The sequence below is a fragment of the Uloborus diversus genome, chromosome 4 (assembly GCF_026930045.1).
Source record: "Uloborus diversus isolate 005 chromosome 4, Udiv.v.3.1, whole genome shotgun sequence".
NCBI lineage: Eukaryota > Metazoa > Arthropoda > Arachnida > Araneae > Uloboridae > Uloborus > Uloborus diversus.
The window spans coordinates 99,088,221-99,100,753 of NC_072734.1; the positions used below are offsets into that span (position 1 = coordinate 99,088,221).

At 30.5% G+C, this 12,533-nt stretch overlaps 1 protein-coding gene across 1 annotated transcript in view; it reads right to left on the reverse strand.

The window, feature by feature from the left end:
- The window catches only part of LOC129219797 (solute carrier family 41 member 1-like), a 47,677-nt gene extending 35,525 nt beyond the window's left edge, over nucleotides 1-12,152 (reverse strand). Inside the window, exons 1-3 of the mRNA XM_054854100.1 lie at nucleotides 12,045-12,152; nucleotides 9,747-9,837; nucleotides 4,953-5,005 (exon numbers count right to left, since the gene is read on the reverse strand). Coding sequence (XP_054710075.1) covers nucleotides 4,953-5,005; nucleotides 9,747-9,771 — 78 coding nt within the window. The 5' untranslated portion in view covers nucleotides 9,772-9,837; nucleotides 12,045-12,152. The remainder of the gene's footprint in view (nucleotides 1-4,952; nucleotides 5,006-9,746; nucleotides 9,838-12,044) is intronic.
- Between the last annotated feature and the right edge of the window lie 381 nt (nucleotides 12,153-12,533).

Below are 12,533 nucleotides of genomic sequence, written 5' to 3' on the forward strand. Positions count from 1 at the left end.
ACAAAGACACATACACAGGAGCAGATACAGGATTTTATTTTAGGGGTGGGGGTCATGCTCTAGAATGTCCACTTCTTACGGTTCTGATCAAGATTTTTATTTTTTCCAGCAAACATTCAACTGCAAACACAATTTAGTGTTTTAGCAACACTAGTGTTTAAGTAATGTTTTGGTGAAAGTTATTAGTGTCAGTGAATGGCAACCTTGTTCTTGGAAACGAACCAGGATCACATGAAAATTTTTTATGTTTATTACAGTAAAACATTTTGCTTTTTATCATTCCATTTTGGCATTGTTTGCTAGAATTATATAGTTTGAGTTAAGATCAATCAAAAATGAAAATCTTTATTTTAAACAATTTAGGTCAATTTTCCCTTTTCTACACTGATAACATAAAAATGCTCAAAAGCCAGCCATAAACAAGCTTAAAGCACATCAGAATTTCCTGTATTTATTCATCTGATTTTGTTTGTACATGATAAAACTTACAGGTAAAAAATTAAATATTTAAGTTTTTTTTTTATAGCTTCGTTTAGTTGTTGATGGAGAAAATGTGGTTTAAGGCATGCAAGTTAGGGAACTAAAAATGCATGAATTTAGCAATACCCAGAGGCTTAAGAAAACTGTAACTGCCTTTCTAGGTAACGACGTTTGTTACTACATGATTCATACATGAATCATGTAATGCAATCATCATTTTTTTTTAAATTGATGTATTTTTTGAGTTGATTGCTAAAAATTGTATTTTTTACTTGAAATAGAGGAAAAACTAATCAATAGTACAGACTAGTAGTAGCAATGTAGAATAGTTTTTCTAAAGTACACAAATCTTTGACTAGTGTCGTTTTACCACACAATAAAAAATTATTATTAATGCCTTAAAAAATCACAATAATTTTCCAACATACAGAATGAGTCAAGTAGATTCATTTACCTTATTTTATCTTTCTGAAAGTAAAAACATAATGACTGCTAAAAGCAACATTTTAAAGAATCATGCACAACAAACATTTCATATAAAAAGGCTCATATGTTAGGTAGCCCAAAATAAAAGATTTTAACATATTCCACAGCAATTTACTTGTATTAGGTGAACATTTTAATACAGCTGGATTGCTTTGTATACACTTTGAAACCTTTTTGTTACATTGTTTAAGTCTAGTAGGGTTTTTTTTTTTTTTTTTTTGAAATCCTTTTGAATTTTAGATTTATTTTTCCCTAGTCGTTTACCACTTTTTCTGGTTTTGTAAATTATGAATTTTTCAAACCTTTTATAATGTACAGAAAGTATACAGTCAAGGTCTTCATCTATATTGTAGCGTTTTGGACCCAATGCTTGACTTCTTGAATCATCTCGGAGTTCATTATTTTTACACTAGTCTGCATTGTTAGTTCCCATTCATCCATATTTTATTATATCTTAAATTATTGAGAGCTTGAAAATGGATAACCAGCAGATACAAATCATGAGATGAGTCTAATCAGTCGAGTTACAACTGGTTATGGTGAGATGAGAGACAATTTTAGAGTGCTTATAACTTTCAACTTTAATTCTAAGAACTTTTCTTGCAAACTGATAAGATCAAAAATGAAATTGCAGAAAAAATGACTATTAAACCAAGGTCATCATTAAAACTGAATCTATTATTTCAGAAAAGGCTAAGTCCTACAGGAATCCATTAGACTTGCGCGCTCTCAGAAATAATCCATTCAACTGATATTAAAGAGCGAGGTGGTTTAGCAATTTTTTCAAAAAGATCTTCTGGGGTTACTGATTTATTGCAATTATAACAGCAATTATCTTGCAATTACAAATATTGTGTCATAACAAAAGTGTCATAAAATTCCTAAAATTTACTATTTTAGAGCCAAACCCTTTACAAAAATCATTATTGCAGAAAAAGAAGTCAACCACAAAAACATACTCCATATAAAAGGATTGATATTCATTAATGTAAAATAAACTATGATTTTCCTTTCAGATTTTGAAAAAATCCAGTAGTTTTTACTTTCTTCTATATCTAATATATAGAAGAAAGTATTGGATTCGTGCAAATTTTCGAATTTCGAATTTTGACGGATTCGAACGTTTTGAGGTGTGCTGAGTTCATTTCGACTATTTTTGGAAAATGTCTGTCTGTCTGTGTGTGTGTGTGTGTATGTATGTGTGTCACGTCTGTGTGTGACCAGTTTTTTGTGGCCGCTCTACAGCAAAAACTACCGCATGAAATCGAACGAAATTTGGTACACATATGTGCCCGTATGTGAACTTGTGCCCATTAGTTTTTGGCGCGAATTCCTCCAAGGGGGGCGGAGCAATGGGACGTTTTTTGAGTTACGCGTGCTTGCTATTCCTCAGGAAGTAACTGGCGGAATCAAACAAAATTTGGTCTATATGTTGCCATTAACAGGAGCAGGTGCTGATTCAATTTTGGTGTCAATAACTCAAAGGGGGGTTGAGCTATAGAACGTTTTTTGTCGTCAATTGTGACTGCTGTATCTCAAGAAATAACGAACAGAATCAAACAAAAATTTTTTGACAAGTAGCCCTTAGTGGGTATAAGAGCTGATTTTATTTTGGTGTCAACAGCTAAAAAGGGGGTAGCGCAATCGCCCGTTCTTTTTTTCCATTGTGAGTGCCCTATCTCAAGAAGTAATGCTACGTTCTGGTTGAAATTTGGAATATATGTGAATCCATACGTAAACAGGCTTTGGTTCAATTTTGACTCCAATCGCTCCAAGAGGTGTTGATTTTTTTTTTTTTTTTGCGAATAAAAATAGTTTTATTAATGCAACAATAAGAAAGATAAATCGTAATAGATTGTCGTCTGCGTATTTCTCGTGATTTTAATTGTATGGAAATGATCGGAAATATTATCTCAATGATTTAAAATTTTTAACTGTTGCCACTAATGTTTGTTAATAAATAAAATATTTGTAATTAATTCAAGTAAGGCTTTTAAAGTAACTTTCAATTTTCGCTCTTTGTTTTGTTTTTACAATAATTCAGACATTGGGATGGTCGTCAAGTTTTTGCATGTGTAATTTTGTTTCTGTTAGGAATATTGCTTCCTCGTCAAGCATGGGGAGGGATCAGAAAAAGGAAAAATATAGAAGAAAGTTTCGTGATGGCCACAACATACTAGTTTTACTATCTCTTTAAATGCAATCATGTGGAAGATCTTCACTTTATATGCGCATAAAATAATTCATTGAAACAGGAAATAGAAATAAAAACCACAGAAAAACAAAAGTTAAATTAATGCTTAATAAACAGTTAAAATTTATTTTTGATGAAACATAATAAGCATTGATAATGTTGCTAGATTTTGATGAATGTTTGAATTTTAGCAGGAAGCTAGCCATGGAGTACAAACATCTGGGCAATCTTTACAAACACAATTTTACTGGGGGGGGGGGGGGGGGGGGGGGGTTCACAAAATTTCCTAAATAAAGGGATTTCCTTAAAAATTTATAAAACTCAGTCGATTTTTAGTAAAAATCGGGAGATTAGAAATAATTCTCTAAGAGCAAGGAACTACCAAAAAAGCCAGTAGAGTTGGCAGGTATGCATATGTTGGACAATCAATAGTTTAAAATATTCAAAAATGATTTCAAAATTAGTAAAAAAAATTCTGTGATGGCACTATAAGGAAACATTTTCCAAACTCTTATTTGCTTTATACAAGACGTGATTTTTGAGCCTTGAATGTCACAAAACTTCTCATCTAATACATCATTTTTAATTATGAGTGCTACTGCTTGAAGCTGCAGATTAAGCATATAATGATTCTGATTGCTGTGGTCAATTATTTATTAAATTAAATCAAATGTTCAATAAATAAATTAATAAATAAATTGTTGCAATGAAGAAAAAAACAGATAAAGCAGCATATGTTAAAATAGTTTTTAACTTTTAAAATAATTGAAAAATTTACAAGATGCAAAAGGATTGAAATTTCAAACACTGCATGCAATTTTCGGCAAAGCACAAGCATAATGTAGGTAGGTTTCTAAAAATAAGATTTTTATTAAGTATAAGGAGTTATTTACTATAAAAATTCAGTTAATTAGAAGTATTAATTATGCCAATTCCTTCAATGCACTAAGTTTGAAGCTATTTTTTCAAAAAAAAAAAAAAAAAAAAGGCGTGAGGGGGGTTCCAAAATAATCAGATTTTTCTGGGGAAAAAATTAAACTTTGAAGTACATAAATAAAATTTTAGAAATTCCACAAAAAACAAAACAAAAAAAAATGAGTTTTTAATGTATTTTATTTTGAATAAGCCACAAAATTCAAGGACTGAAGACGCATTTTGATGTTTTTCAAACCCTTGATGAAACTTTTTATCTCAAGCAGTTTCCAAGGCTTTTTAAAACTCTATAAACTGTGAAACTCTAAGGGAATGAACAAGTATTTCCCTTGAAATGTACAGAGAGATAGGATGTTCAGAAAATAGGAAGCACATTTTTTACAAAATAGTAGGTCAGGATGTATTCAATTAAAAAATCTGTTTTTGTTGCTAATCTCTCTGCAACATTTTCACATCAGTACTAAATTTTAATCTCTCAAACAAGTATATTTACAAATTATTGCTGTAATATGAAAAAAATGCGTATTAAATGCTTAAATATAGCCTTTCCATCTTAATATTTTTTGCAATCATTAAAGAAAAGGGAAAAAAAGTTACAAAACCATTTATTTGTCTTAGTAAAAAAAAATGTATAATAATAATAATATCTGTAATAAAAATTTCAGATAACTTTGCTAAATAAAAACAATAGTAACAATATTAAAACAAATGTTACAAAAGCTTATACAGCACTCCATTTGTATTACCATTAACAATACTAGTAAAATTGCTAAGAGGAAGTAGGAAAATAGTTACCTTTACTGCCTGAAAATAGTCAGATTAACAAATATTAAACTACAATAATAACTGCTATACATACCTCTGAATCAGTAACATATTCAAATGCACAAACATTGTGTACAGTAACCGGACCTGATATGAAAAATATAAACTACCACAATAGAACACACAAACATGCATCAACAAACGAAAAGTTTTGAAAATATTCAAAACATTTAAACACATTTTACATAACATTTTAAAAGATATCAAAAAAAGCAACATAGAACAAAACAAATAATTAAAAATAGACAATGTGATGCTAGTGTAAAAAATAAAAAAGGAAAATGAAGAAAAGATTCAGAATCTAGAAATATATATTTTTTAAATAAATAAATAAAGCAATGAAAATTTAAATTTAAAATTGTTTTTCCCAATTTGTGGTTGACTTATTGAAAAGTAAAACACATTGTTACATGCATTTTATTGAACTATTTCCTTAGTTCTAGATGTAATGGCTGCTGAGAGGTTGAACACAGCCATATTAGGCGTATGAGTGTATTGTGCAATCAATGTGACCTCAAGCAGGCAATCAGAGGGAAATTCCCTTTAGTTCAAGCAGTTTTCTGGACTTCAACTAGCTGCTCGTTGCAGATGCAATATTTTAATTTCTTTTCACAACTCTGGTATCAATTAGCAAAATAATATTAATTCAAAATGTGTGAATAAGTTATCAACTGTCTTTAAGGAGACTTGAAATGATGTTCTCTTTTTTGTTCTTCGTTTTTGACTGTACTAAATCGTTATGTCATGAGTTTACATTATAAGCCATTGAGATACTTTGGTAATGAAAATTTAACGAATCAAATGAGGCAGTGAGAAGCAAAGGGATGCAAGTGTAATTTTAAGTATCGAGTAAAACACGTTTAAAGATCAGATCCTAAGTAGGTTTTCATTGAAATTTTTTTCTAAATCATGCTGTACAGTAGCAACTACCAGGGCTACTAGTACAATCTCTTGCCCCAAGACAGAGGAGAGGTTCACCTACCATTTGTACTGGTTATCTCCAAGTTTTTAATTTTGCCACTTGAATCCCTTTGCTTCTCACTACCTCAAATGTTTCAAATAGGTTTGAAGCTACTATTGTTGGATTAAAAAATGTTAAGAAGGTAAGTCTGATTATCTCAATGCTCATTTTTAAGCAGAATCAATAATAAAAATAAGTACAGTAAAACCCCTCCTAAAACGGACACCCCTCCTATGCGGACAATATTTAATTCCTCGATTCTAAGGTAAATAAAATTATTAAACCTTTGTCCTGTGGACACCCCTCTATTGCGGACAAAACAATTTGTCCTGTTAGTGTCCGCATTAGAGGAGTTTTACTGTACTTGTCAAATAATGTTTTAAAAAAATTTTACCAGTAAGGCATGCATTTTTATGTATGCTTTATTCATACTACACATTTTTATCACTTTTGATTTTAATGACGAAGCTTTTTTGCCCTCACTTTGGGTAATAATTATTTTGTGTAACAATTGTATGAAGGAACTTTTTAACATGAATTGTCAGAAGAGTGCTGTTTAATAGATACATTAGATTGCATTTCATTAAATAGAATTTTAAAACAGCTTCTATTACTGTACTTTATTATTGTAAGGTACACATTTTTATTTATGGTTTTTTCATGTTATACATTTTTATTACTTTCAATTTTAATGACGAAGCTTTTTGACCTCACTTTGGGTAATGATTATTTTTTGTAACTATTATTTCAAGGAGCTTTTTAACATGAATTCTCTGAAGAGTGCAGTTTTAAAGATACATTAAATCACGACTTTTTAAAAAAGACCTACTGTTTTTCTTTTAAACCCAGCTTCTATTTGTATAAATATGTTTCAAAATGTTGCGGAAATTTTTTAGGAGGAATTCATATCAAATTAAAATTAATTAAAGCTTTTAACAACTATTAGCGAGTAATGCATTAGAAATGTGGTACAAGACCATTACAAGCTTAGCAATCACAACACTTTCTTGGTTTTGAGAAATATAATGCAAACAATTTATAAAATACTGTTGAATAACTTTTCAAAAAAAAAACTCACAGTAAATAGACAATTCATAATAAATCTAAATATACTTTTTACACTCAAATATATGCATCAGTATTGTCATTTTACACCAAAGGACAACAATAACAGTTTTTGTTTTTAATTTTAATACATTCAGAATGACCTAAAAATGTCAGAAAACATTTTTTGTCCCATCTCAGGGTGACATTTTAAAAGTTATTTACAACTAAAAATTGATTAGTTTCGTTTTTCGCTGAAACAGGGAGTCACGTGACTCTCCGAGAAGTGACATGGGATGTGCTTCACTTCACAGTTGCTTAACGTCTTTCTTCGATGTCCGTGTGCTTTATGTTGGGTGCTTCACGTAATTCTGTGCTTAGTTAGGGTATTTATTTAGGTATTTCTTGTACTTATTTATCTGCTGAAAATATGTTTTTTTGTGATCATTACATGGTTGAATGTTATCCGTTTCTAAACCATATCTTTCCTATAAAAACAAATATATCCACTGTATATCAGGGTTCATACTCATTTCAGATAAAAAATTTCCATGATATTTCCAAGACTTTTTCATTACTTCAGAAAACATTTCATGATTTTGTTACACGAAGAGAATAGTACTATTTAATATCAAACACTCCAATTTTCGGAAATAGGCATTTAGCAACACTTTTACGTGAATGCAACACTCTTTCACTGAAGCTTACTTGTGCTTGTGATTGAAAAAATGTCAGTGCACACAATATTGAAACTAATTATAAACTGTTCTTATTTGTCTTTAACATATAAATTTAAGTGAAGTAAAAATATAGAAAATGCAATATACTGATGCTTAAATGTCTAATAAATAGAGCAGAATAGTAATGAATGGGACAAAGTTTGCATGAGTCATTAAAGTTTCAAATAATAAATTTACTTTATAAAAATATTGAACTTAGGTGTTAACAGTGCATCTAACTATCCATGTAACTTGACAGTATTTTCGTTCTTTAAAGTATAAAGCCAAGTTTTTCAGTAAATTCATTTATCTAAACCAGATATTTCAGCTGGCCACATGAATCAATTTTGCAAGATTTATGTTGGGCACCACTGCTTTAGAGTATTAGAATTCCTATTTCAATGTTCTATCCCCGGACAAAAGTATTGATTTTCTAAAGCCTTCAACAAATTAAGGTAAGCTATGATAAATTTAACAATGGTTTTTTTACGAGTAATTGAAATGAACTCAGATGCAATTGAATTACTTTTTAAGTGAGCGAGGCAAAAATCAAGAACATGTAATTCCACCATTACAGAGTATAAAACATTGGAAGCATTGAAAACAATGGTGAATTTAAAATTAGTGATGCCCCAGTGGTAAAAACACATTACAAAAAAAGGTGAGCGGCTGGTACAGAAACGGATGCAACAGGAGTCCAAAACTCAGATTTATTTTTGGGGTTATTCAATTTTTCAGTATAAATATCTTTTACACGGGATACTTTTAAACCACTCAAGGTTTTTAATGCTATTTTAGCTACTGTTACTTTCTTATTGTTCAACAAATTTTTCCAAGACTTTCAATAAATTTCCATGACATTTAATAAAAAAAATAATAATGCACTTCCTGCTTTACAATTTACAGTAAGTAAAACTTATTTTGTACTTTCTTTTGCATTATGATTTAAAGTTCAAGTGTATTTTCTTTTTACCCATTAAAATAAATTTCCATTTTTATTTCTTATCGTGAATATAATATTTAATGTGTCATGCATGAATTTTAATTTAGTTTAATATTTAAGAACTGTTTGTGTCGATATTAAAACTCGAACAATATAAATTTTTAATTGAGAGATGTATCAGAGTATTTCATATAAAAACCAACTGTTTTTTCAATGGATTACAAAGCAGATTAAATAGAAACTTAGCTTAAGATGACAGAATAAAGGAAGGGGAGGGAGGGAATTTCCATAATAACAATTAAAGTACATACAGAAATATCAGAGGAGCGAAGGGAAATAAAATTAAGAAGGGAAGAAAATGAAGAATATATGCATAACGAAAGCAATAATCAAACTTAGAACATTTACCATACCAAGATAAAATTTATTTATGGACATAAGTCTGTAATATGCACATAAAACCAATCCTCCCCCTCCCCTTATACAAAAAAAAATCCTCTTATGTGCAATAAAAAACTTCTTGATATTAAGGTATATTTTAAAAATAAAATTAATGGTGCCAAATATTTCTAAAGTTATACATAAATGTTTGTTAAATTAATTTTATTACAACAAATTCTAATCATCCATCATTATTCTGTGAATGTAAGTTACTCACCGAAGAGGCAAAGATTATTTTCAAGAAACTGGGTACAACTTAAGACTTTGCAACTTTTGTGTTTACAAAAAAAAGAGGGGGAGTAAAAATTACTCTTTTTTACATGGTTGAAAATAAAATTTCCTTAAAAAACTTTTAAAAAAATCTCAACACAAATTAGTCAAGAGCGACAAAAAAGTCAAAAGTGATGAAAAAAATTGACATTTATGGACAGATATAGTTCACTCCAGAGTAACAATAAGATATCTTAGTGCTATTTCTGGGATTAGATACCTTACTGTTGCTCTGAGGCGACAATATATCAATCACACCTGACACAATTATATGCAAGTTAGAATGAAAATTTCAGCATAGCAACATTTTATCATTAATTTATAAAATAACTGTTAGCATGGAGTTGGATCAAATTACAGTAAAAATAAAAGTCAAAGAACTATAAACAGATTCAATGTTAAAAATGATCTGAAATGCTTTTTCAATGAAAAATAAAAATGTATACTTACTTTTGTCAGATGAGTGCACTTTCATTCCATAAAAATATTTATAAAAACATGTTAGAAAAATAGGTTACATGCAGAGGAGAGGGAATATTTTCTGAAAGGTAAGAAAAAATTCTTTAAAATATCAATATAAATCAGTTTTTTTTTTTTTTTTAATTATTAGGATCAAAACTTCAAAGAAGTACGTTAGAGATACATTAGAAAAACATAACTCACTTGAAACTTAAATATTCATAGAGCAAGACTTTAAAATGATTGTTTAAAAACTTGAGTTAGTAAATTGCAGTTATAAAAACCACGTAAAATAAAGCAACATACAATAAAATAGGTGTCAATTATGATTAGACAATTATAAAAAATTTAAAAAAAAACAAAAAAAAAACACTTGCTAGCATACTCCTTTCATTTTTTTTTCCTTTAATTGGGTATAAGAAAAAAAAATTTAATTGCCGAAAGAGAACACTTCAAATACGTTGCGTCCTTTTTAAAAAAGGAAAAGTTGTCAAATATAAAACAAATATGGTTTCTGCAGTTTATCTTTTTTGAGTTTGCATACAGATAATATTTAATATCCACATAAAAAAATTAAATTTTAACTTTCACACCTTGAGTTTACTTCCCATTTTTTATATTAAAATGCCTTTTTGGTACTTTTCCATTTCAGGGTTATTATTGGCTTAGTTTATTTGAGAGATTATTTTACTTTTAAAGGTATATAGTTAAAAATTTATCAGCTTATTTTTTTCCCCCGTCTATTTTGTTTACAGGAATTTCTAGTTTTGTTTAGTTTAAAAGTCGGTCTTTGCCCTGGTCAGCAACTTCAGCATATTCCAGTATTTTTTCATTGAAACTGAATATAAAAAGTTGGAGGGAGATGGCTTCGAATAGCGGTTAGAAGATTTGCCCTAACTCGGAGACATCAAAGATCCAGCACTGTCATTAAATAAGTGATTTCTATATAACTCATGACCATGACGACAATAAAGGCGCTGTCTGCTATACTTTTATCTCCTCACCACTGATTTTTGTTTTTCTTACTCCAAGTTTTCGGCGAATATGTCAGTGATTATATTCAGTAAATTGCACCCATTAGCCAGGGCTAAAGCAGAAATACATGAAATACACTGCCAGCTCAGTCATTTCCAGTCGAGGACTGCAGTTTCGTGCTTATTAGCACTCATCAGCCCGGCATAGGAAAGTGACTGAGCCGGAGATGGAAAACCTCTTAAGAAAGCCAAGAGTGCCAAACAAACTGGTAGCTAATATAGAATTAGCGCAGACCAGACGAGTGACCGAAGCAATGGTTCGGTTCAACTCGATATTTGAAGGCAAGGCATGGTATATTGTACCGTATACCATGTATGGTATATACCATGCCTTTTTCCATCTCCAGCTCAGTCACTTTCCTATGCCGGGCTGATGAGTGCTAATAAGCATGAAACTGCAGTCCTCGGCTGGAAATGACTGAGCTGGCAGTGTATTTCATGTATGTCAGTGATTGTTATTAAAATTCATCATGTAGACCTGTTAAAATGCCATTCTCAAATGCCCAAAGGGCTACAAACACTCAAAACATTTTGTAGAGAAAACAACAAAATCCATGCAAAATGCCAAATTACTTTATGTTTTTAGAATAAGGGTTTATTGACCCCCTCCCCCCCCCCCTTATTGCCCAAATGACGAGCCTGCTTTCATTGCATAGTCATTGTTTATACTACAGGAGCGCTGTAAAAATTTTTTAAACGCTTCACAATCGATAAATCACCAATAATTTGGGAAAGTTATTGCAAAATTTTTTAACATCATTGAAAAAACTCCATGCATCACACAATTAGTGATCAAAGGTTAACTGTATTTACATGCAAATTAAAAGGCAGAAAGTGTCTCCATGTTTAATACAAGCAATGACTTTTCAACCTATATGTTTTCTAAATGGTGCAATTTTTAAACTTTGAAGCATCCTTAAAAATGCTTCTCAATAAAGAAAATTATAATTTTGGTAATCGAATTTTCTCGCCGCCAAACTCTGCGTAGGGTGATGCATCAATAAAATCTTGCACATTACATAAAGCCCTACAACATAAAAAGTTTAAAGCACAAATCTGCAATTATTTTAGGCACATTATTGACATAACAAACGGAAAAAAAGATATATGCTTTACGTTTAATCATAACAACAAGCTCAGCAACTCAATTTCAAAATGAACAAACAAGAAATAAATAAACAAGTTAAAAAGCTTACGCAGCTGCGCACGAAAAATCAGAAAAGCAATACATAACAGAGAATTTTTCTTAAAATACCTTAAAAATATATAAATCTTGAACAGCAGTTTTACATAGAATCAGTATATTTTCTTTTAGACATAGTAATATAAACACGTCAATGAGAAATTTTTGCTTTCTGCACTGTGTTTCGACTTTGATGTTGCCACAACGAATAAAACTACGAAAATATTAAGTTACAAAGTGCGTTAAGGAGGAGCCTCCTCCGTTTAATTGAGCTTCGTAATGGAATGGAGAAACGTGAATAATTTCGTGGTAAAAAAATGGTTGACTTCCTATTTATACAGAATTTCAAACAGGAGAAAAACCGTTAAAAGACGTCTCTTAAAAATATAAGAGGAATTTATTAACAGCAGATGAGTTAGTGGACGTCGGAAAACGGAAGTCTCGATGTGCATTGAGAAAAAATATGAAGTGTTATTTTGGGGCCATGGTAGCCCGATCGGTAGAGTGTCGGATTCGGGGCCGGAGGGTCCTAAGTTCGAACCTCGACGGTCGAAGACTCAC